Raw genomic sequence first — 26,485 nt, forward strand, 5'->3', positions numbered from 1 at the left:
ATCGAAAAGAGAAATGATCTAACAATGGTTTATAATAGATATGAGCTACTACTTTTATTGCCAATCAATTTTGAGATGAAACTCTATGAATATACGATGTTGAGGGACATGTTAAAAATCCCACATTGAAAAGATATCCAAAATGAGCATAACTCAGTAATTGACATTACGTTCATGATATTTTATTGATATCTTTAATAACTTTTTTATTTTTGTGTGATACTATAGAAACGTCAATTTACATATTTGAACTCACAGAAATATAGAAATATAGATGAAAATGTATACATTTCCACAATAATATTCTACTTGACTCGAGTAATACTGTTAATGTATTAAACTAACTTTGAGCCGATGAACATAAATCAACTTGTTAAGATAATATTTCTAACAATCGGAGGCAATATATATATATATATATTTCTAACAATTGAATAATTAAAAAAAAACATTCAAACCAACTTTCTAAAAGGTCAAAAAAATAAAAATAACCACCAACATTTGGCGGCAATATTTCTCCCGGTTGGACTGAATCCCGTTCCCTGTATCATAAAAATAATTTGTTCGACCTCCGTTCCGCGTCAACCTTGACAATGGCCGCTCAGGTTCAGCCATGGATGAAGTCTCCTCTTTCTCTCTCTTTCCCTTTCTCCATCCATTTTTCCTCCATTACAAACACAACCCTCTTCTCATTTCCATTACATTTCCCGCCCTACGCGTCCTCTTCGACATATGTTTTACCCTACCCATCAAATTCTTCAGCCCGCCATTAGAGCCCTTGAAGGTTTTCTCAGACATTCATGTCCAGCTCCGCAATGGAAACGCCTACTGTTTTCTCAATCTTCGTCTTCTTCCTCTCCCTGTGTATTGGGCTTCGAGCTCCCCCGGCCATGGCGGAAGACGCAGCCATCGCCACAGTCAAGGTGGGGGTCGTTCTTGACTCCGATTCGTCGATTGGGAAGATGGGGTTGAGTCTCATGGAAATGGCGCTCTCTGATTTCTATGGATTTCATCGAAACTACAGGACCCGGCTGGCTCTGTTCCCGAAGAACTCCATGGGAGACGTTGTTGGAGCTGCTGCTGCAGGTTTGGGAGCTTAGCTTCTGTGAGGAATTTTTTGTTCTTCTCCGGAGTTTAATCTGTTTTCTTATTTGTTTCTTCTAACCGTACAGCTTTAGACTTAATCAAGAAGGAAGAAGTGGAAGCCATTGTTGGCCCACAGAGCTCAACCCAAGCAACTTTCATGGCGGATCTCGGGAAAAAGTCTCAGGTACCCATAATTTCAATCTCTGCAACAACCCCACCTCTGAATCCTCGTCGGAATCCCTACTTCTTCCGAGCAACCCAAATCGATTCGTCGCAAGTACAACCCATCGCCGCCATAATCAAGGCTTTCAATTGGAGACAGGCGGTGATAATTCACTCAGACGATCAGTACGGCGAGGGGCTTTTGCCCTCCATGAGAGACGCTCTGCGAGAGATTAACACCCGCATCTACGAGACAGCGATTCCTCAATCTGCCTCTGATGACAGGATCGCCAAAGAGCTTTACAAACTGATGACGATGCAGACTAGGGTTTTCGTTGTTCATATGTTGCCGGAGCTTGGGACTCGCGTTTTCAGCATGGCTAAGGAAATTGGGATGATGGGGGCGGGTTATGTTTGGATTATAACTGATGGGATGAGTAATTCTCCCTCTCATATTGATGATTCCGCCGTGGAAGCCATGAGCGGAGCTCTGGGTGTACGGACTCACATTCCCAGAACTCGAGAACTTGAAGATTTTCAGCTAAAATGGGGAAGGAGATTTGAACAGGAAATTTCTGAACTGAATATATTTGGGTTGCGAGCTTATGATGCTACTTTTGCTCTAGCGAAGGCTGTGGAGAAGGTTGGAACCACAGAGTTCATCTTCAAGAAGTCAAGTGTTTCTGGCAAATCTACAGATCTTGACAATCTTGGGGTCTCAAAAAATGGTCCGAGGCTTTCTGAGGCATTGTCTAAAACACATTTCAAAGGGCTTGCAGGAGATTTCAGAATGGTTGAAGGGCAACTGCAATCATCTACTTACGAGATTATAAACTTCAATTCCAAATTTATTACAGTGGTTGGGTTTTGGACACCGGAAAATGGATTGACGCAAACCTTAAATTCCACGAACATAAGCTCAAACACTTCTGTTGCCAATCTGAGCCATATCATATGGCCAGGGGATGGTCCCAATTCTTTCAGTTTCCCTAAAGGTTGGGAGACTCCAACAAATGAAAAGAAGCTGAGAATAGGAGTTCCAGTCAAATCTGGGGTCAGTAAGTTTGTTAGAGAGATAACAGACCCAGTGACCAATAGGACGAAGACGACTGGGTACAGCATCGATATCTTTGAAGCTGTAATCAAAGCATTACCGTACGCTGTTTCTTATGAATACATTCGGTTTGCAGATAAAAAGGGAGCAATGGCTGGTAGCTATGGGGACATGGTTATGCAAGTCCGCCTTGGGGTTTGTATACTCTTTCTTCAACATTTAGTACCCAAAATCAAATTCTCTTGTATGATCTTTGATACAGAACTTATAATCTGAGAGTGTTATCTTGATTGCAATTGTCTAAAATGATCTTATCTCTGTCGCTTTGCTTCTCTTGAACTTGTCTTAGGCCCTAATTCTTGCTCTGCCGAGAGGTACCCCTATGTTTCTAGGATGTTGCATTAGCTTAACTCTCATCATTTCTCTCAAATCTTTATTTAAGATGAATAAAGCTTTAGAAACTGGCTCAATTGTTCCAGTTTTCAAGGTTGGAGAGAATCTCTTGAGAACACATTGAGAAAGATTATTCCTTAACGGCTAAACCCAACATCATAAACTTGAGATTAACGGGGATTTAACATTAAAGTAGAGTCAGAAATCTTGAGTTCAAATTATGAGAGAGAAGATTAAGAATGCATGCAATTGATTTAGAAAATGAATTTTCAAAACTTTTCTGAGTTGAAATTTGAAAAAGAAGCTGAAAGTGTGATGTTTTGATGGGAACTAGTTTATATGCTTTCCATTTCACGAAAAACTTCTCGTGCTTAACGGTTACCACCATTTCTTGAATAGGTATATGATGCAGTCGTGGGAGACGTATCCATTAGAGAAAGCAGATCTGAAAATGTGGACTTCACATTGCCATACTCCGAGTCTAGCGTGTCGATGGTTGTACTATTTAAAGATAACAACAAAAAGGCTTGGCTTTTCTTGAAGCCTTTAACATTGAACCTTTGGGTGACAACTGCTTTCTCTTTTGCCTTCATTGGACTGGTCATCTGGGTTCTTGAGCACAGAATCAATGAAGATTTTAGAGGTCCTCCCTCACACGAAATCGGGACAAGCTTCTGGTTTGCTTTCTCAACCCTGGTTTATGCTCAAAGTAATCTCTCGTCTCCTTGTAGCTTTGTTATGTCATTTTGAGTATCTTTTTCTGGATGATTCACTAAATTCCTTCTCTACATAACAGAAGAGAAGGTGGAAAGCAACTTGGCTAGATTTGTGGTAATTGTATGGCTATTTGTGGTGCTCATATTGACTCAAAGTTACACGGCTAGTCTTACATCGCTGCTAACGGTTCAAAAACTGGAGCCAACTTTTACTGATATGAACCAGCTGAAGCAGCAGAAGGTGAATGTTGGATACCCAAATGGTTCTTTTGTTCAAGAATTGCTGATAGCTGAAGGTTTGGATCGATCCAAACTTGTAATTTATAACAATATGGCACATTGTGGGGCATTGCTCCTAAATGGGACCATAGCTGCTGCCTTTGATGAAATCCCTTATCTCAAGGTTCTTACAACAACATATTGCACCAATTGCACCATGGCCGGTCCCACGCTGAAATCCAACGGCTTTGGCTATGTAAGTGCGAAAATCTTCCTTTCTAAACCCAACAGCATATGAGCCGGGGATTAGAACTCTCGACCCTTTGGCCTGATTTCATTTTAAATCGTAGTCAGAGTCAAAAGTGTAAACCGATGGATTATGGTATATTTAATTTTTCATATACATTCTCAACGGTTAGTATTTATGAACCGTAGGTCTTCCCCAAAGGGTCTCCGCTCGGACGCGATGTTTCGAAGGGAATACTTGATATTATGGAGAGTGGAGTTCTGAAAGAGATTGAAGACAGATGGTTTAAAGGCAACATCAGTAGCCCTGACCCAAATAGCTTGATTTCCACCACACTTGGGCTTGAAAGCTTTTGGGGGTTGTTTCTTGTTTCAGGTGCTGCATCTTCATCTGCACTCATCGTAGCTCTGGCCGGTTTTCTTCATAAACAAAAGCATGTCTTGAAGCTTTCCACTGTCTCAATGTGGGAAAGGTTTCTTCTTCTTTTGAAATCTTTCGACCAGAAAGACCCGAATTCGCCTGCATTGAGAAAGAATCGTAATGACGAAAGCCCGGAGGTTAAAGATGTCAGATTCGAACCCCATCCCAGCCCATCCTGTGATTCAAGCTACATAAATGAAGGACTTTCACCTTGTAACTTTGATGATTTCCATGGTGAACAGAGTCCAACTCCTCTGCCATCACAAAGCAGGTAATTTATTAGCTTACTGTCAAGGTATTAGATGTTGATTTCAACGAAAATGTTCGAGATCTCAACAAGAGATTCATATAAACCATTGAAAATAACAAAAAAATCAAAATCAAATCAAGTTACAAATCTGTATTATTGGATGGTAAATAATCATATTGGTAATAATTTTGTCTACATTTCTCATATTTTCCATGCTATTTCTTCAACAATATTCCAGTGTCGATGTCTTGGTGTTAAATCCTCCCACTTATGAAAATATCAATAAAAGTATTGACAAAGTGATAAAGTGATAGAATGTTGAAGGAGATTTTGGATATTATATAGGACAAAGTAATAAAATTAGAAAGAATTCACCAATATAATGTAGAAAACTCCCTTGGATTAAAAAAAGTAATAATAAACATAGGCAAAGAAGTATAATTCAATATGATTAAAAAAAGGGTTGAAACCGTAGGTATATTTAGGTTTGAATATTGATTTTGTCTTTCTACTCTCAGCTGTGTTGATTTTGGTTCTTATATTTTCAGAACGATCATTTTAGTCTATATTTTCAACTTTTGTTTATCTTAGTATTTGTTTTTTTTCCTAATGTTGTGGCCTCTATACTCTTAAAAGTAATCATTTTAGTTCCTATCTCGTAAAATTTTAACACAAAATTTATACACAATAATACATATTTATGGCTACGTTTCAAGAAATTTAGCAATCGAAGTTTTATGATCGAAATAAATGAGGTAAAAATGAAAATGAAAAGACCAAAATAACTATGTCTAAGAGTACAATGATACAAAATTTAAAAAGCACAGGAACCAAAAGGAATGTTTTGAAAATATAGGGATTAAAATGAAATAAAACTAAAAAGTATATGAGATTAAAGTAGTATTTAAACCATATATTTATCGCTAGAAAAATCCAACCACAGATCTCAAATTTTCTCATGGACTCCATGTTCACGTTGAGAATTCAAATCACATAATGATATACAAAATAATTCTATAATTAAATTAGACGTGTATTTATCATTTATCAATTCGTCACTATCGATGAGTTTACAACGTATCATCGTGCCGATTGTCTAAAACTTTAGACATGTTTCAAATACGAGAGTTCGAAAAGACATAATCTTTTAAACCAGCGATTTAATCCACACAAAAATTAAAGAACATGTAACTCACTTTGGAGTGATAATTATAATCTAAACTTAAGAGTGTCCTACTATTCCATGGTCAAAAAAAGACATTAGTTGGGGCAAAGAGTTGAAAGTCAAAAGGAAAAAAAGTCCACGCCTATAATAGCAGCTGGCTAGGCCGTAGTTCAAGTTGTTGGCCTAAGGACAAAGTTTGCGATAAGGCTGAAATAGTAGACGCAAAGTCAAATTTTTATTTTTCTTCCTGTATTTTCAATTTTTGTTCATTTTAATCTCTATACTTTTGAAACATTTATTTTGATCTATTTAATTTAATTTTTATCTCATTTATTTCTATTACAATTTTAACATGATACCTCACTCACTAATTTTTTTGAAATGTAGTCATAATTTTTATTAAAACTTTGTATTGTATATAAAATTTGTGTTAAAAATTTTCAAATAGAGATTAAAATAGTTAATTTTTAAAAATACGTACTAAAACAGACGTTTTGAAAATATAAAGTTTAAAATAAATAAAAGTTAAGAGTACAATGGCTAGAATAGACATTTTTTAAAATATGAAAACTAAAACGAACAAAAACTGAAAGTATAGAAATCAAAATATTATTTAAAGTTAAAGAAAACTAGGTTCCCATAAAAATGGTTAAAAGTTTAAGCTATTTTTCGTGGATGTTTCACAAGATTTCATCCATGTGATAAAACAACCTTTTCCTTTTATGTTCTAGAACAAATTAGAAACGAAAATAAGAAAGAAGAAACTTACTTTTGTTGTTTCCAAAATTTTTATACAATTTTAAGAATATTTTAAAAAATGAGATAGAAAAAACATAATTAGTCGCAAAATACTTAGATTTCTTGAGAAATTTAGATTTGAAAAACAAGAAATGAAAATGTTGTCCAAGAGACCTATCGTTAGTAACAAAATGCTTAGATAATTTCTTAAGAGAATTAGAAACGAAAAACACATTAACAAACAGACCCTAAATTTTACCATCTAACTAATATTTCACTTATGATAGTTTCAAACTTTTATATTTAATCTATTTTAATGCAAGTAGAACCAAAGAATGGGTCAATTGTCTCCCCCCTCGATTCTTCAATTGGCTCCTAAACGTAGGATTCAAAAGTCTAGATGCATGTAACTCTATAATTTCGATTGAACTCTATCGAACACATGTCTATTAAAAAAAGAAATAACAACTTGAATAAAAATAGATCGAGGGTTACTAAACTAAAAATGAGATAGAGCGATATGTTTATTAGCATGAGACATTCAAAATAGACACTAAAAATAAATTAGTGTAGAACCATATCTATATTTCAAATATGGAAGAAAAATTCTAAAATTTTAAAATCATTTTCTTGTGGACCATGGGAGAGAGAGGGACTGTGGACCAGAAAGAGGAAGTCGATGATTCAACTCTTCCGGCCGAAGAATATCACATCAAAATTTAAACTCATTGATTGAATTCCATTCCAAGCCCATGCCCAAACTACCTTTTTTTCCCCCTAAAATTGTAAAGAAAAAGTACCATGAACTTGGTTTTAATTTTATTCCAAGATTTTCAGAACTTCCGATTCTAATATCGTATTATGGATGAATAAACCACCACTCAATTTAAAAGTTTCAACTAATGCACAGTAAATTTATATATGCATTCTCAACGATTCGTACCTATATTTTTGCTGGACACTACTAAAATATCCCTTTTTAGGCCCTTTTTTTCTACTTGTACAAAATTTAATTTAATGGTGATCAATACAATATGGATGTTAACGAGTAGTATCTAAGTATTTTTCTATTTTACTCACTCAAAAAATCACCTATATTCTTCTATTTTTTTTACTCAAACACTTAATGATGATCATCCAAATAAAAAATATTTCAAGTCAAGATGACCATCGATTTAAAATTTGATATCCTACAAATATCTCTAGCGATCAAATAAAGTAAAGTTAAAGTTAAATAGTTATCCAGTGAAATTAGTCTATTCACAAATTTACACAATCACTCGTGCATATCAAAAAAATAATATTTATTAAAAAAACATAGAAGCTCGTTGATGTATAAATATAAAACATCATACATTCATACATTCAATATAGTAATGACCTACGACCACGAAGATAATTTGTAAGATTCGACTAAATCATACGACATGAAATTCAAGCTGAAAAGGGCAAACAATCCTTATTTTCTGTCTTTTTTGTTAAAATAAATAAATAAGAACAAAAGACATTGCTTTGCTAGCTTTTACAACCCTTCTCCATCAAAAATGAATGCCAACATCACCTATCACCTTACTTGTTCCACTCTAATTGGTCGCCCATTGCCACCTCATTTGGGACTCCACTCTTGATCCATTCTTCTCATCAATAACATTATTTTGGGACCATTTTACATAAATTTAAACCTCTTCCTTCAATTTTCATTCTCTTGGAGGTCTCTTCTATTTTATTTCAAAGAATTTTTTATATCCATAAGTGTTCGGATATCTAATTGTGTATTGTGTTTCAATATTTATTGGATTCCATCTCAAAATTAATTCACGAGAAGTAGCTCACGTCTATTATAAACCATTGTAAGGTCATTTTTATTTTCAACGCGGGATCCTTAACAATGTGTACCAATTGTGTCTCGAATAACTTAGAAAATTTTCACATGTATTCAACCCTATTATCCTATTATCCTATTAGTAGCTACACAAAATATACTAAAAAACATAAAATTTGTGAAATAGACCGACTGCCCAAAAACATAATGATAAGACCAAAGAAGAAATTTTTGGAATAAAGAAAATACAAAACATATTTTGTCTAACCATTAAAAGACAATGGAAACAAGCAAAATGACCAAAGATTTCAACATTATCTTATCACATCAAATCCACAAACAGCTAAATCAAAATAAATCCCAACTTCTCCACAGCCGAAAAAGAACCCAAATAAAATGTAATAATGCTTTGGCTCTATCTGATAATGAGTCATTAAAAACATCAACAAATTCCAATTCATGGGCCTCTCTTTTTCTTCTCATTCATAGAAATTCAGAACACATCAAATTAAAAATGAAAAAGAAAAAAAAAAAACACACACACACACACAAAAGAACAAGAAGAAATTTTTTTACCTATAGAATGTCTAATGTTTGAGGTGGTCCCGTAATGTGTCTCTGCCACCTTCTTCTTCTTCTTCTTACTCTGAGCTGATGATTCTAATTCCATTTCTTCACGCACCCAGAAAAATTAACATAAAATTTTTCATAATCAGCACAATCAGGAGCTTAATTCCGGCAAAAATGGCGGATTTTTCTTCTGTGGCCGTCTCTGTTCTACTGATAACTTGGCCCTGGTGTGTAAATGGCAAGATCAGGCCACCCATTACTGCCGCCGTCGCCGCCGCCGCTCCAACAACTCGAATCGCCGTTTTGAAGGACACCCAAGTAATTCCCCGGCGCGGCGGTGCTCTGCGCCTCCGCCGCGGATTTCCGGCCAGACCCAGAATTCAAATTCTCTGCAAATTCCCCCAATTCCACCATTTTTAGCTCCGGCTGATTCGGATCCACGCCCTCCAAAAGATTCCCGAATTGCCCACTTGACGCCAACAGCGAACTGAAGCTCCCCGGAATATCCAACATTCGCCGGTCCGGATCCAACCCACCGCTGTAAACCCGGGTCGGGTTAGGATCCGAACCCGGGTTCGGCGTGGAGGTGGAAGAAGACGAGGACGAGGAAGACGACGGCCGTTTGGCGACGGCGGAGGCCCGCTTGGAATTCTTCCGACTGCCGCCGCCGACGGGGATGTTCCGGAGAGCGCCGCCCTTGGTCCAGTAGCGGCGGCAGTTCTTGCAGAAGTGGCGGGGCTGAGAAAGATTATAGTTATTGTAATAGCAAAATTTGGTGTTTGTGGAATCACAGCGAGGGCATTTCAGCTGCTCTTGTTCGGGAAATTGGGGTTTAATCGGCTGAAACGTTGATGGGTCTTGCATTGTTTGGATGCCCAGATTAGAAAAAGAGCCCAAAAACTGAAATTTTCCCGAGAAAAATTTTGCTAATTGGGTAATCTGAGAGATTTTGGTTCAGTTTCCAAGGAGAAGTTTCGGTGATCTGAGTTGGGGACTGAAAAAGGGTTCCAAGCTTTGAAAGACAAAAAGGGTTCTATTGTAAGGAAGCAGAGAAAAGGAAGCAGAGAGCTACAAAAAACCGACAAAAGAAAAAGAAAGCTTCAAGCCGTAGCTTTCATGGCTTCCAAAAAGCAAATCGACAGAGAACTCGAAAAGCATGCAACTTTACAGAGGAAGACGCGAAAATCTGAAGTGGGTTTTGTTGGGGAACGTTGTCGGAGAAAAGGGGAGTCGCCGGCGACGGGAAACTTTCCCGGCGAGTAGAAATTTGTTGTAATATCCGCGTGAAAGAGACGACCAGACGACATATATAAAGAAATGAATGAAGCGCTCTCTCTCTCTCTCTCTCTCTCTCTCTCTAGAGTGGAATTTTGGAATCTCTCTCTCCTCTGTTTCTCTCTCTAGGTGGGGTTTGGGGAAGAGGCTAAGCTTGTGGGTTCAAGACAGTCCAACTGACTGCCATAATTGTTTATTAAAAAGTAATCCAAATGGGGTTTTTTTTTAGGGTTTTGGGATTAGGACACTTTGGAATAACACTGAACACTCCTAATTTACTTTTTTCAAGGTTTTTAGAGAGAGAACACAAGAAAAAAAAGGCTTAATTCTTGATTTTTTTTTTGGGTTGATGATGGAGGATTTGAACATGCAACATTTTAATTGTACGTGTTGATATTGTTTTAGTTGTTAATTTGGTTTATTTTGATCTCTAACTTTGGTTCATTTTAATCTATCTTTAAAATATCTATTTTGATATGTGTATATTTAAAAAATGACTATTTTTGTTCTTATTTGTAAAATTTTAATATAAATGATACTATTTAATACAATTTATAACTGATCTCAAGAAATTTTGTGTTATTATATCTCTAGGAAAACTCCACCAAGAGGTTCTTTCTCTTACGTAATTTCGTTCATTCCATTTATGTGTCGGAGAAGAATGTCGAGCGACCTACCTCCGAGCCATAACTGCAATGCAATGGAGTGAATGTTATGTTAGAAGTCTCAGCTAAAGTCGAATCCGAAGACACATCGACAGACGCATATGCAAATGCTAAAAGGTGGGGGAGAAGTAAGCCGAACCTCTAGCCCTTTATCTCTTAAAGCTTTTATACGACCCTACTGTTGAGACGTGGAGGATCGCTCTAGAGCCCCGTATGTTGGTTGTGGTTGTAAACGGTCGCAAACGCTCATCTGTCTACCACCCTTCTTTTATTCCTTCAATATTCCGGTTATCTTTTTAGCGAAAAAATGTTACTTTTAAAAAATACAAACAAATGTTTCAAATTGCATAAATTAAAATGAAGAAAAATGAAAAGTATAAAAAAAATATATAGACTAAAATATATTGAGAAAAAAATATTAAAACCTTAATTCTTTTATTCCAAAATCTTGATCAGATCTTCCATTAATGGAAGACCTAACAAATATCAAACCGACCTAAGCCCACTTTTCACCTATTCCGCAATAAGGAAATCGATTATTCGATGGTTTTTTTTTTCTAATAAAAATATTCTAATTTGATTTTAATCTCCAATCTTTTTTTATGTTTATTATATTTTAAGGTTTATGCTTTCAAACCTTTTATTTTAGTGATTATAATTAATCTTTAATAAAATATCTGATAAAAGTTCGATACAGCCACATCTTTTATTTAGCATGTATTTAAAGCTGAGTGTTGGTTTTCAAAAAGAATTTAAATTTGGTTAAACGGTGAATAAAAAATTAATAGTAAATACCATGCAAAATTTGGTGGCTAAAACAATAATTTTTAGGGTTTTTTTTTCCTTCTGTCTTAATTAGAAGTAAAATTTAAGAGATGTCTCTTGAGTTATGTTTAGATCAACTAAAACCAAACATTTAAAAGTTGATCAAGTATTTTCTTTAATTACTTAATTAATACTTTAAAAGAATATTTACATTTAAAATATCCATCTCAATTTTACTTGATACCTCATTTCAATTAATGTTCCTATTTTTTAAAAAGAGTAAAAATTTTTTTTTCATTAGTTTGACATTTTACTCGTACTATCAACTGCAGTTAGTTAAGTTGCAATTTTTTTAAGTATTTTATTGTCCATCCAATTCCCGAACTTAGTTCAACTTTTTCAAACTTATGACGTTTTGGTCAATAATATATATCTTGATCCCGTTGAACTATACTAACAATATATTTTAAATATTTTTTTAAATAATTAAGACAATGGTCTATTTTTGACCGAACAAATATCTTCTTAGGTTGACCTCTTTATCCTTATTACCGGTTAATAAAATAAGAGAAAGCATAAATATGAGAGTAAAACAAGGTGAGATTATTAAAGATTTTTCTTGGCAGGTTGACTTATTTAGCTGCTTTTATTATTGTTTATTTATTTTTGCGAAAGACGAGGGGTCGCGGCGTGGGGGGAATTAATCGGCTCAAACGTGTGAGTCGAGCCGAGCCGAGCCGGGAACATTTGCGTGGAGAAAACGCAAGTGCCACCAGTGGAGGCATCATTGGGATATCACTGTCAGAATCAGTACCGTCCATTGAATTTGAATGGGGTGATCGGGACCGTTGAAGTGTCAAGCGATGCGAGATATGAGAATCGTGGCGTTAAGATACCGTCACCCGCGAATGAGAGCGATACCACGTGTCGGAACCCCACATAATGACGGAGCTCGATGGTATTATCCTTCCACTTCGACTGGTGGACTGACAGCTCAGCCATCCAACATGGACATTACTCTACCACGTGGCACCATTTTCTTTTTCTTCTAAATTTTAATAGAAAGTAGGTTTCAATATTATTTTAGTTTATATACTTCTCGTTTCAAAATTATAGTATACACAATAAAAATATTTTAATATAAAGTAATGACTACATTTAGAAAAATTTAACAAGTGACCTATCATGCTGGAACTTTAATAAAAATAAATGAGATAGAAATAAAAATGAATGAACTAAATGGAGGAACAAAAATTGAAAATATATAGAACAAAATAGATGATTTGAAAGTAAAAAATTAAAATGAATCAAATTAATATATACATATATATGAGAACTAAAATAGTATTTAAACAAAAAAATGTATAAAATTAGTAAAGTTAGATATTTAATTTAGATCCAATTAAAATTTTTGGTGAGAATTGAGTTATACCCGACTATCTTTTTTAGTACGACAAATGTGAGTATTATCTTATTAAGTTATTATTATGTCTAATAGAACATTGAATTAAAAAAACATCTAAAAGTTAGGTTTCTGAAATTGTCTAATAAGTTTTTTTTTCTTTTTTACTTTAAAAAGTGTAAGTCATTGATGCAACCTTTTAGTTATGTACATGTCTAATAAGTTTTTTTTAGTACATGTCTGTTTATGCAAGGATATGCACAACAATGTATTTCAGATTGCAGCTCGAACTCGGCCTCCGGACCGATTTGAATACTTGGGCGGACCTGCACAAAAAGGTGAGCACTCCGACGATCAAGTCAGTATAGGTCGGATTCCCAGTTTAGTTCGAGGCCAGAAAATCATCGTACCTGATCGTGGAGTGAGGTCCTCTACTTATGGGTGGTAGTCCCGCTAATCTCGCGACGGTTACACCCGATAATCTCGGGACCGTCGGTTACACCCGGTAATCTCGGGACCGACGGTTACACCCGATAAACACGCCGCTGACAGTAGCTCACCTCGGCCCCCACCGAGCTTCCCGGTAGATCGGACCTCGGCCAGGTTCACTTCGGCCCTCATACTTAGCATCTGTCAACGCTAGTGGTGGTGATCTCGGCGGCCCGAGCTGGGCATGACTCATGAGTCATCTTGGAGCACCAATAGGGGTCCTCCACGTGTCCAGGGTATTCTCTTCCCCAAACATTGGCCCCCTCTCTGTCTGGTCCGATCTCGACCTGGCAGAGAAGTTCATTCGGCTTGCTTTGGACGCGTGGCGACTTCCTATTCGTGGGAAAATATAACCATTACGGTGGATTTATCGTTGGAATATTCAAATATTCCGACGCTTCGGATCTTCGGGAGGATTCTAGCCGCTCGTTGATTACACATGTACGGTGGGGAAATTTTTCCGACGAGCTATAAATACCCCCAATCCTTCAGGTCATACCTTACGTTTCCTGAATTCTTAAAGTTCGATCTGAAGGCAGCTCGAACCCTTGGTAGGTCGGTCTCTTCCCTCACTTTCTCTTTCGAACGTAGTTGCCATGTCGTCCTCTTTTAGCAGCGACTTAGGGTCCAATGAGGATTTAGCTCGTAGGTTAGAGTCCGAGCTCGAGGAGATAGAAAACTTTAGGTTCTCCGATGACGGAGAGGATAGTGATGCCTCCACCTCGGGTCAGGGTTTGGAATACCCTTCTAGGATACCTGAGCACTACCTCGGATCCCTTCGTAGGGGGTTCGCTATCCCTGAGAACATCCTCCTTAGGATTCCGGAGGAGGGGGAGAGAGCTGACAATCCTCCAGAGGGATGAGTCACTCTCTACTTCAAAATGTTTGAGTACGGCCTCAGGCTTCCGCTTCACCCTTTTGTCCAAGAATTTCTCTTCCGAACTGGGTTGGCTCCGGCTCAAGTAGCCCCCAATAGGTGGGGTGTCATTTTCGCTTTGGTCATCCTTTTTTGGCTACGAGCTCGGGATAGTGAAGAGGCCGAGCTGTTGGACGTAGACCAGCTCCTCGCGTGTTTCGAAGCGAAAAGGATAGTTAAGAAGCCTGGTCGGTTCTATATGTGCGTAAGGAAAGGCGCAAGCGGTATAGTTAAGGGGCCGACCTCCATCAAAGGATGGGTGAGGAAGTGGTTCTACGCTTTCGGGGAATGGCTTGCAAAGGACGAGTCGGGTCGTTCCTTCTTTGACGTTCCCACTAGGTTTGGGAACCTAGGTACGAAGTAGCTCTTACTTTTTGTGATAACTTTCTTTTTTGTTATTCAGGTCTGACTCGGATTTTGTCTTTGTGCAGTTTCAATCCGACCAGTCCCCGAGCTTACGCAAGCCTCCTTCGACACGCTGAAATATTACAAGGAGCATTTTTCGAGGGGTAGGAAGGTCGGAACCTTGGTGACCGACAAGCTGCTGCTTGAAGCCGGGCTGCTAGATTACAACCCTGCAGTTCGTCCCATTGAATCCTCAAGGCCGAACTCCGAACTTGGTATGCCGAGCTTGCTCCCCCCTTTTTCCTCTAACTTTGTGTTGACTCCTGTTTTTGTTTTGCAGCCATGGTTTGCGGATTTGCAAGCAACGTGAAACGCAAGTCCAAGGGCCGAGCCCATGCTCTTGAGGCTGCCCAGAGTTCGGAACCTGCCGCTCCTGCCGTGGCAGGGCCAGCCTCGGAAGATCCAGCCCTAGTGATCGAGCTGGAGTCTTCTGGGGGTCCTTCGAGGGAGAAGCGCCCCAGGGGTCAGACCGAGGCGGCGGACGTCTCGTCCTTGGCGAGGAGGTGAGGGAGGAGGCCCCTCTGAAGCGAAGGAGGAAGAAGAAGAAGACCACCTCCCCCTTGGAGGTCGGAGCTCGTGGGGCCCTGCCTGCGAGCTTCGCAGATCGGATGGACGATCCTGAGGCCAGGATGGGCAGGACGTCCGACGTGACAGCACGGTTCATAGTCGAGCCGTCAAGTTCTGGGGTGAGGGACCAGGTGTCCCGCATCTCGGCTGCAAGTTTGGACCGCTGCGTCAGAAGAGCGTCCAAATTTGTAAGTGACCCGGGGTCCGTCCTGCAGAGGACCATCGACTAAGCCGCTGAGGTAAGATTGGTGTCTTCATTTTTGCTCAATTTACCTAACAGGTAGCTCGGTCTAACTTTCTTCTTTGTACCTTTTCTCAGGCGTTTGTTGCTTCCATTCAATCGGCTCTGACCGTGAAGGCCGAGCTGGATGGGAGGGAAGCTCTGGCAGCGAGGGAGAAAGAGGAGTTCTCTGCTGCCTTGGAGGCTGCCTCTTCCACCATGAAGGATGAGCTGCTGAAGGCTCACTCTGAGGTGGAAATTTTGAAGGCTGAGGTGGAGGCCAAGGCCGAGCTGCTGAAGAAAGAAGAGGACAGACGCAAGGCCCAGCTCCGAGCTGCCCATGCTATCACCAAGGGCTTGGAGAATGAGAAGTTCCAACTCCTCAAGGAGAAGGACGACATGCTCCAGGCGCTTGAAACGAAGGAGGAGGTGCTGAAGCACGCGACTGCTGAGTTGGAGATGGTGAAGGAGCGTCTCAGCAATGGAGCCCTATTGGAGGAATCGTTCAGGCAACATTCTGAATTCGATGGATTTGCCAAAGACTTCTCTGACGCGGGCTTCAAGTTTCTCATGAAGGGTATTGCTTCCGACATGCCTGACCTTCAGATCGATCTCGATGGTCTGAAGAAGAGGTATGCTGAGCAGTGGGCGTCTGGGCCTAGTGGCACCCCTGGCCCCCAAGCGTTGGTGGATAAGTACGTCAGAGATCTGGACTCTGACTACTCCGACCTCAAAGAGGATCAGGTCGGCACCACTCAGGAGGGCGCTCCTCAAGCAGGCTCTTAGGCGATCACCTTTCATGAGGCCTTTCTCTGTCTTTCTTCTCTTCTTTTGTAAGTGTTAGGGAAGAGCTGCAAGGTCTATAAGCCTTGGCTCTGCCTTTCATTCAATAAAGAGGCTTCTCGTTTGTTTTTACTTTGTTGCCTTCCTTTCTTTGCTTTTTCTTTAAGCTAAAGCCAATGTCACCTCGCACCTCGTACTTTTGAGGTCGCGCCTTCAAAAATACTTGAAATTTTGAATTCGAATCTCTGTCTAGTATTCAATGCATTGCACCAACTCTGGATTTTTTAATATCGCACCGTTAACTTAAAAAACGTTAAAAGGCTAAAATCCTAAGTCCGTAGCTGTTCTTCATATCGCACCTCGTACCCTCAAGTTCGGAGGCTTGATCATTTTGAACTTTTCACATCGCCCCTTTACCTTGAAGGTTTGAATTTTAAGTTCGTCAGTGGTTTTGGCATCGCACCTCGTACCCTTAGGTTTTGGAGGATTGGATTTTAACCGACTGCTGGAATGTGATCGTGTGGGAGTCCGTGGCCCCCATTTAATTTCTGGTCGAACTCGGAATCATGAAATTAAATCATCACATTTATTCCGATCATAATTCTTTTGAAACAGTTTTTACAGATCCATTGAAAACCCTTTTGGCATTTCAAGGATAATAACGCTTCAAGTGTTCCGCGTTCCACGGGTGCGCGAGGACGTCTCCTTTCAGATCGGCCAATATGTACGTCCCAGGTCGGACTATTCCCTTGACCTCAAACGGCCCCTCCCAGGTCGGGTCAAGGGCACCCACATGGGTTTGGACCTTCCTTAAGACCAGATGTCCGACTTAGAAGGTCCGAGGTCGAACGCGGGCGTTGTAGTGTCTGGCCATTCTGCCCTGATATTCCGCCAGGCGTAGCTGGGCCATTGCTCTTCTTTCTTCCAGCAAGTCGAGGTTGAGGAGCAGCTCTTCCTCATTTGCTGTAGGCTCGTAATGCTCTACTCTGTCAGATTGCATGCCGATCTCAACCGGGACTACAGCTTCGGAGCCGAAGGCCAGGGAGAACGGGGTCTCACCCGTCGATTCTCTTTGGGTGGTCCGGTACGACCATAGAACCTCTGGTAGCTCATCGGCCCACCTGCCTTTCTTGGAGTCCAGTCTAAGTTTGATGCCTCGCTTGATGATCTTGTTGACTGCCTCCACTTGTCCATTTGCTTGCGGATGTGCGGGGGACGAGCTAAGGTGACTTATGCCAAGCTTGCTGCAAAAGTTTTTGAGCTTCGCGTTGTCAAACTGCTTCCCATTATCTGTCATAATGGCCTTCGGTATACCAAAGCGACATACGATATTTGTCCATACAAAGGACGTACCTGGATTCCGTTATGTGGGAGAGTGCCTCGGCCTCGGCCCACTTTGTGAAGTAGTCCACAGCAACCACAACGAACTTGGTCTGGCCTTTGCCCAAAGGGAAAGGACCAATGATATCTACCCCCCACTGCGCGAATGGCCACGGGGACAAGATGGGGGTGAGCAGCTCGGGAGGTTGGTGGATTATGTTTCTGTAGCGTTGGCAATTGTCGCAAGTTCTAACGAACTTCTTGGCGTCCTGGCTGAGGGTCGGCCAATAGTATCCTTATCGGATCACTTTGGCTGACAGCGACCGGGCGCCTGAGTGATTGCCGCACACTCCTTCGTGGATTTCTCTGAGGACGTATAGGCCCTCTTCAGGGGTTAGTCATTTCAATAGAGGCAGGGAAAAGCCGCGTCGGTACAACGTTCCACCTCGGACCACGAACCGAGCTGCTTGCCTTGCCAACCTTCTGCGCTCCTTGGGGTCTTGTGGTGAATTGCCCCCAATAAAGTCCACAATCGGGTCCATCCATGAGGACTCTAGAGCATCGATCTCCATTGATCTGGCTCTGAGATCGAGGGATTATCTAAGATCTCGACGGGGATCGACCTGGCCAGGTCGGTCTCGTACGCTGATGCTAACTTGGCCAAGGCGTCGGCATTAGAATTTTCTGCTCGGGGAACCCGGCTTACTTCGGAAGTTCGAAATTGGACGAGGTACGATCTGACCTTGCCCAAATACTTCTCCATTCGGGAGTCCCTGGCTTGGTACTCTTCTGTGATCTGGCTCACAACCAGCTGGGAGTCGCTGAAGATCTTAACACAAGAGGCCCCCAATGCTCTGGCGATTCGTAGACCGGCAATAAATGCTTCATACTCAACCTCGTTATTGGAAGTCCGGAAGCCGAACCTCAAGGCATACTCAAATCGCTCGCCTCCTAGTCCGAGCAAGAGGACCCCGGCCCCGCACCCCTTCTCATTGGAGGATCCGTCGACATAGATTGTCCACGGTAGGTCGGACTCGCCAGGCTCGGAAGGTGGTGTGAGCTCGGCTATGAAGTCTGCCACTGCTTGCCCTTTCAACGCAGTTCTAAGTTCGAACTGGATGTCGTACTCACTTAGCTCCATTGCCCACTTCATCAGGCGTCCAGAAGCTTCCGGCTTATGAAAGATGTTTTTTAGGGGCAAGTTAGTGGGCACCACCACAGTATGGGCTTGGAAGTACGGTCTAAGCCGTCGGGCCGAGGTGACTAAAGCGAGAGCCAACTTTTCCATCTGAGGGTATCTAGCCTCGGCTTCGGTCATAGCCTTGCTTGTGTAGTAGACCGTGTTTTGTCGCGCTTCCTCTTGCCTGATTAGGGCCGAGCTGACGGCACTGTCAGACACTGCTAAGTACAATTGGAGCTTGTCCCCTGGCAGGGGCTTGGCGAGCAAAGGTGCCGAACAGAGGTAGCTCTTCAATTGCTGAAATGCTTGTTCGCACTCTGCTGTCCATTCCAACGACCCTTTCTTTCGTAGGACTTTGAAGAAAGGGAGACACTTATCTGTCGATCTTGAAACAAACCGGTTCAGGGCTGCAATCCTGCCATTGAGGCACTGAAGCTGTTTCAGCGTTTTGGGTGCCTCCATCTCGAGCACGGCTTTAATCTTTTCGGGGTTGGCCTCGATCCCCCGGTGGTTCACCATGGAGCCAAAGAATTTCCCCGAAGAGACTCTAAAGGCACATTTAGCTGGGTTGAGCTTCATTTGATATGTCCTTAGAACCTCGAAGGCTTCGGTCAGATCGGAAAGATGCGACTTAGACCGCTTGCTCTTGACGAGCATGTCGTCCACATACACTTCCATATTCCGGCCGATCTGCTTGGCGAACATTTTGTTCACCATTCTCTGGTAGGTCGCTCATGCGTTCTTTAAACCGAAGGGCATGACCTTGTAACAGTACAGACCTTGGTCTGTTATGAATGCGGTATGATCTTAATCTGGGAGTGGGAAGCAATCTTTCGGGCATGCCTTATTTAAGTTCGTAAAATCTACGCACATTCTCCACTTTCCGTTAGATTTTTAACTAATACAACATTGGAGAGCCACTCGGGATACGAAATTTCTCTTATGTATTTAGCATTCAAAAGTTTGCTAACTTCCTCAACAATTACATCACTCCTCTCCTTGTTTATAGGTCTTCTTTTTTGTTTTACAGGTCGGAATGACAGATCTATGCTGAGGCGATGTGTCATAATTTTCGGGTCAATGCCAGGCATGTCCTCATGGGACCATGCAAAGACGTCCGAGTTGGATCTGAGGAAGTGGATTAGCTCCTCTCTGTCGGTGGCCCCCAACTTGGTTCCTATACTTACTTACTTCTCGGGACTAAGCAGAGGAACAAGCTCGAGCTCCTCAGTGGGTGCGGCAAACTCCCTCCTCGGCAGGTCGGCCTTGAACTCGAGCGTCCCATCCCTACTGGCGAGAGTTTCAAAGGCGCAGACCGATGAGCCTTTGAGTGCGGAGGCATAGCACTCCCTCGAAGTGGTCTGTTCTCCTCGGACCGTGCCCACGCCATTGGGGGTGGAATACTTCAAAACTTGATGAAGTGTCGAGGGAATGACCCGAAATGAGTGGATGATGGGTCTCCCATAGATGGCGTTATAGGCCGATCTACCGTCAATTACCATGAACTCGGCCATTTGGGTGACCTGAGTTTGGTCCTACCCAAGCGTGACCGGCAAGTCGATGTAACCCTCTGGGATGACCGATTCTCCAGAGAACCCAACCAGCGGCGTCGGGCTTTCCTTCAATTGTGACCTCGTCCATCCTAGGGCGAGGTAGGTCGGTAAGGACAGGATGTTAGCAGATGCGCCTCCGTCTACCAGCACCCTCCTGACCACCACATGATCAATCAAGGGAGCGATCACAAGTGCATCATTGTGGGGCAGGTGGACCGCCTCCAAGTCTGCACCGTCGAAGGTGATTGGGCAGGTCGGCCTCTGCTCCCTGATGATGCACACCTCCCGCCTGGCTGCACGAGCTAACTCCTTTCTTTTATGTCCGGACCGACCCCCGCTTGGCCCTCCGAAAATGGTATTGATAACCGCAGGTCGGTTAGTGCGCCGGGGCGGCGTCCTCGAACGCTTCCGCTCTTTCTTTTTCTCTGCCGAGCTGGTCTTGGGCTTTCCCACAAATTTCTTGAAGTAGTCGTCTTGAATTAGATCCTCAATTTGGCGCTTCAACTCCCAGCAGTTCGACGTGTTATGGCCGTGCTCCCGATGGAAGCGGCAATACTTGTCCTTGCTGCGCCTCTCCGGGGTTCCCGAAGCTTCTCAGGACGCTTGAGTAGTTTTTCCATTCCAGACTCCTCGATGTTCGTTAGGATCTCGGAAATTGGAATCATGGTCGGGGTGAACCGTTCGTAAGGTCGGCTCCTGGTAGGTCCGTTCTCCGCCCTTCGATACTCAGCTCGGCCGCTGGAAAAGGATCCCTTGTCCTTGGACTTGGGATCTGCCTTTTCTATATCTTTTCCACTTTTGCCCCGGCCGATCTTTCGTTCTGGTCGGCCGGTTTTGGTTCGGAGGAGCTCCTGTCCATCGATGACTTTCTTCGCCTTCTGAAGCACCTCGGCGAAGGTGGCCGGGGCCTGCTCTCCAAGTTTCACCGTGAGGGCTTCGTCGGCTAGACCGGTGAGAAAATAGCACATGGCCGAGTCATCGGAGCAGTGTGCGACCTTCAATTGTTCCTCCTGGAATCTGGTGACATATTCTCGCAGCGTCTTACCCTCCTTCTATCTGATGGTGGCGAGATGGGTCGCTATCTTTTTGTCATAATGCCGAGAAGAGAACTGGGCGAGGAACTCCCTTCTCAGCTGAGAGTAGGTCGAGATCGACCTGGCTGCCAGTCTCTGATACCACAATCGCGCGCTGCCAGTAAGCGCGATCTGAAAGGCGCGACATTTGATTGCGTCTGATGCCGCTTGGAAGTCTATGAGGCCTTCAAAGACCTCAACATAATCCTTGGGGTCCTTCGACCCATCATAAGGTTTCACGGTAGGAGCTTTGAACTTCGGAGGGATCGGTGCTTTCAAAACGTCCGAGGTGAAGGGCGATTCTCTCAAGTCGCCATCGTTCAGTGGACCTTCTTTCTGCTCACATTTGGCCTTTAAGGCCTCCACCTGAGCGTCGAGCTGGCCCCTCAGCTGGTCGAACTCCTCCCTTGTAATCACTCCTGTAGGAGTTGCTGGGTTGCGAGAGGATTCAGCCTGCTGGTTGGAGCTCCTGTGTGAGCGGGATGGTGACTGTCCTTTTCGGAGAGATGAACCTCTCTTTCTGTTGAGGTGTTCACGGAGGTCTCCTCTCTGGCGAGTGTGTCCCTCGCTCTCGTTGTCTTCGGGATGTTCCTCCTCGACTGGGCCGAGGTGGGAACCCCTTTGCTCGCGTATGCCAACGCGCATCATTCGGTTCTCAGATCGGGACCCTGCGCCTGCAGCTAATATCATTTCGTTATACATTTCCTCCATGGACCGCAGTTTTGTGCGCATTGCCTCCATTTCTCTCTGGAGTGCGTCCAAGTTCTCACTTGTCGGGGCCGGGGTTGGACCCCGGGCGCCCTTCTTAGAGGTTCCACCTTGGCCACGGGTGGCCTTGGATGTCCTTGGGGGGTGCGCAGGTGGTAGAACAGGCGCGGTGATTCGTGCCGACCTGCGGAGGGGTTCTGTTGCTAGGCCGTCGCGACCTTGCCCCTCTACCACTGCTGCTCCGACCTCCCTTTGGTGGGCATCGCTGGCAGCTAGGGTCCTTCGATCTGCCGTATTGGTCGAGTTTGCGGGTTGAACCATTTTCGCTTGCATGTTGGTTTAAAAGAATTGGGATGACTTAGATTGTCGTTCCCACAGACGGCGCCAAATGTTTATGCAAGGATATGCACAACAATGTATTTCAGATTGCAGCTCGAACTCGGCCTCTGGACCGATCTGAATACTTGGGCGGACCTGCACAAAAAGGTGAGCACTCCGACGATCAAGTCAGTATAGGTCGGATTCCCAGTTTAGTTCGAGGCTAGAAAATCATCGTACCTGATCGTGGAGTGAGGTCCTCTACTTATAGGTGGTAGTCCCGCTAATCTCGCGACAGTTACACCCGGTAATCTCGGGACCGTCGGTTACACCCGGTAATCTCGGGACCGACGGTTACACCCGATAATCACGCCGCTGACAGTAGCTCACCTCGGCCCCCACCGAGCTTCCCGGTAGATCGGACCTCGGCCAGGTTCACCTCGGCCCTCATACTTAGCATCTGTCAACGGTAGTGGTGGTGATCTCGGCGGCCCGAGCTGGGCATGACTCATGAGTTATCTTGGAGCACCAATAGGGGTCCTCCACGTGTCCAGGGTATTCTCTTCCTCAAACAATGTCTAATACGTTTTTTCAGTTACGTACATGTCTAATAAATTTTTGTTTCTATTAAACCTGTTTTAGTAAAAGGACAAAATCAAAAGATTGGTAACTTGTGTGTCAATGATCCCACATTGAAAAGAATAGGGACCTTACAATAGTTTATAATAGACCTGGACTACTTCTCTCATTGCCAATTGATTTTGAGATGGAACCCCATGAATATTAATATTGTATCAGAGCCAAAAGAGCCACGATCTTGAGGGGATAGGGACCAAAAACATATTTTATATTAAAATTAATTAAAAAGTTCAGAAACCATCTTACCTCCTCCATAGTAAACTTTGAAAACTTTGAGGATAATGTTTAATGTAATTATTAATACTAAGTTAATCATAAATAAGTTGGTTGAAAGTCAATGCATTGTGAAAAACAAAAAAGATAGATATGAATTTTGAGGAGATAGATACGAAGGAACTGTACAAACACATGGACATTCCAATGTAGAAAGTCATATATTTCAAGGGGATGGTGTGACACATTATACAAAGTGATGCACTCTTCGAGGATTAAATGAAAAATATTTTAAAGTTTTAAAGGATCAAATTAAATAAGGGAGAGAGAGACGTAAAAAATGTCACGTCCAATAATTTCTTTTTACTTTCAGTAGAATTCACGATTTTTTAGTAAAAACATATGTATAATTAATTGAATTATGTTTAAATTATATCAATCAATTTAAATGGTAGTGTTAATTTTGTAATCTTCATTTTGGCTAAATATATAGATTTTGAAACTTAAAAATACTAAGATTTGGGCTAATAGTGTAATGTATCTTAATTTTTATTTTTATTTTTTGATACAGAACTTAACAACATGGTTTTAAAAATTAGTATAAATAAATAAAAGGTTAAAATTCTATTTTTGTCTTTAAACTTTTATTTTAAATCTATCTTGGTCCTTGTATCTTTAAACATTCATTTTGGTTCAATATTTTTTGCTCTTTTATCTATTTTGGTTTCTATATTTTCAAACATTCATTTTAGTCTTCATATATATTTTGATTTATGTTTGCAAAATCTCAACACAAATTATATACCTGATGAAAATTATTTAATATAAAAACATGACAATATTTAAAAAAAAAAAATTAAGTGTAATGTTATCTTAAAATTGTGATCGAAAAAATGAGAAAGACTAAGGGACCAAAAAATCCTTTTTTTTTTGAAGTATTGGGACTAAAATTGACACTACAAATACTAGGATAGAGTTAAACTAAATAGGCTAAATTACAATTTTGGTCCCTAAATTTGAAAGGTTGTGTCGTGTCTATTAAGTCTTCTTACTTTAAAAATTATATAATAGATCAATGAACTTTGAAGGTTGTATTTATTTAGGTTCTATGCTATAAAAAAGTTTCAAATAGATAAACTATCAATTTTGTGTCTATTAGATCTTTCTCTCTTTTTTAATAGAATATGTGAGGGTAGGGCTTCAAACTCGCAACTTTTGAGTCGGAGATAGGTGTCTTAACCAATTGAGCTAAACTCAGATTGACTTAACATATATACCACCAAAATGCTTAAACTCACTCAAAATTAGCTCTCGACAGAATCATTAAGCAATACTAAGTAACGGAACATCAACATAGTTCAATTGGTTAAAATATATATTATATATCAAAAGGTTAAATGTTCGAATCTTCATCATCATATATTGTTGAACTCAAAACATCTATTTTAGTCCATGTAAGTTTCAAAATATCATAAAGACTAAAACAATACACGTGATAAGTACATTAACCAAAATGGACGGCGGAGCAAAGTAGGAAATATAGGAATAAAAATAATATTTAAACATTTATGGAAAAGAAAATGGAAGAAAGCAAAATGCGAGAATGCGTTGGTAATCAGTGTGGTTAATGATGAAAATGGACAACAAAGTTGGGCCCACCATTTTATTTATAACGTGGGAGTTATGAGGAAGTTGGAACGCAATAAAACCCCAAAATAAATCCAAGCCGTCAATCAAGGCACACCAGACACAGCCAATTGCCATTGTCCATTTTTTCAAGGATTGGTGTGGCCCACCGCACTGAATCATATCTCATTATCATCACCACCACGTGGACGATCCTGATCATTCCGAATTCCGAATTCTCATTCTTCCACCAAATAAGCCCTAATTATTACCATTTTCTTTTTCTCTTCTTCTCACCCCTATTTACAAATCAATAGATCTTATAATCCTTTTATTTATTTGTAAAAATTGTATTTCTTTTTAGTTTGCAAATTTTTATAAATTAAATTTGATTTTTTTTTGTAATAAAATTTTTAAAATATAATTAAAATTTTAGTAGAGTACTCTCAACTTTGATTCATTATAATCTAAGAATGTTTATTGTCCCTATGAAATCTCATCCAGTAAGGACCCACTTAAATGCGGTGGGGAATCCCTGTTTAAATTTCTCACCACAGAGATGAGGTAAAAATTTTCCTCACCATCTAAATTAGGTGACAGGGATAGGGAATACGTTCCTTGTTTCCTGATTTTTTTAATATTATATATACATTATACACACTAAAATAATTATATTATCATCAAATAATCATATTATCATCTTTTATATATACACTAAAAAAAAGTATGCATTCTTCTCTACCCACCCACCTAATATATATATTTGAAAGAATTAGAATTTAGAAACTAAGCAATTGAATAAAAATTTACTTAAGAAAAAATATTTATTGAAAAATATTTGAAAAAATAAAAAAAGAAATGGGAAAAAGATTTCCCGTGGGGAACCCTGCCCCGATCCCCGCAATTTCTTTGTGGGGAATTTCTCGAGGATGGAGAATTAAATGGGAGCTGGGTATGGGGACAGGGAAACCTTCCCCGTCCTGCCCCACCCCATGAACATCCCTATTCTGGCCCTATACTTTTAAAACTTGAATCTTGATTAATGTTAACTTTTTGTTCATTTTAGTCTCTCATATTCATCTTCATCCCTGTATTTTGAAGAAGTATCATTTTTTCTATTTGTTTTCATGTTTTATCTCATTTTGTTTCAATCACAACATTAGCCTCGTACTTAATTCATTATACTTTTTGAAATGTAGACATAATTTGTGTTATATGGTTTCCACGATTTATATTTTTTTTTGTTAAAATTTTGTAAACATGGATCAAAATCAAAATAGACGTTTTGAAAGTATAAGAACTAAAATAAACGAGAGTTAAAACTACACTAACTTAAAATTTTAAAAAATTGGAAAAGAAGGGGGTAATAAGATTTGTCCTTATTTTTCATATTTAACTAAGATTTAAAAAGTATTTAATAAAAACATATATAGGAAAAAAATTTAATTTCTATAAAACTAAAATAAATTAATAAATGACAATCTATATGTTGCTTTTTAATACTATTTTTGAAATTTTAGTTATTA

At 40.8% G+C, this 26,485-nt stretch overlaps 2 protein-coding genes across 2 annotated transcripts; one reads left to right on the forward strand and one right to left on the reverse strand.

Moving 5' to 3' along the window:
• Positions 1–521: 521 nt before the first annotated feature.
• Positions 522–4,753, forward strand: LOC111016979 (glutamate receptor 2.7). Its single transcript, XM_022292599.2, has 5 exons — positions 522–1,086; positions 1,173–2,497; positions 3,095–3,404; positions 3,492–3,886; positions 4,066–4,753. The coding sequence occupies exons 1-5, from the start codon at positions 801–803 to the stop codon at positions 4,570–4,572; spliced, it is 2,823 nt and encodes a 940-aa protein (XP_022148291.1). The 5' UTR covers positions 522–800; the 3' UTR covers positions 4,573–4,753.
• Positions 4,754–8,655: 3,902 nt separating this feature from the next.
• LOC111016850 (dof zinc finger protein DOF1.7) lies at positions 8,656–10,277 on the reverse strand. The gene has a single exon (XM_022292391.2). It carries the CDS (start codon positions 9,704–9,706, stop codon positions 9,050–9,052), a length of 657 nt encoding a protein of 218 aa, XP_022148083.1. The 5' UTR covers positions 9,707–10,277; the 3' UTR covers positions 8,656–9,049.
• Between the last annotated feature and the right edge of the window lie 16,208 nt (positions 10,278–26,485).

Source organism: Momordica charantia (genome assembly GCF_013281855.1).
Source record: "Momordica charantia cultivar OHB3-1 chromosome 8 unlocalized genomic scaffold, Mcharantia_2.0 BLBB01000008.1, whole genome shotgun sequence".
Classification (NCBI taxonomy): domain Eukaryota; kingdom Viridiplantae; phylum Streptophyta; class Magnoliopsida; order Cucurbitales; family Cucurbitaceae; genus Momordica; species Momordica charantia.

Bases quoted from the DNA above. Each gene is read 5' to 3' on its own strand.
- LOC111016979 (XM_022292599.2), top strand. From the start codon at position 801: ATGTCCAGCTCCGCAATGGAAACGCCTACTGTTTTCTCAATCTTCGTC. The intron at 1,087-1,172 runs GTTTGGGAGCTT...CTAACCGTACAG, and splicing joins TGTTGGAGCTGCTGCTGCAG to CTTTAGACTTAATCAAGAAG. The intron at 3,405-3,491 runs GTAATCTCTCGT...TCTACATAACAG, and splicing joins AACCCTGGTTTATGCTCAAA to AAGAGAAGGTGGAAAGCAAC.
- LOC111016850 (XM_022292391.2), bottom strand. From the start codon at position 9,706: ATGCAAGACCCATCAACGTTTCAGCCGATTAAACCCCAATTTCCCGAA.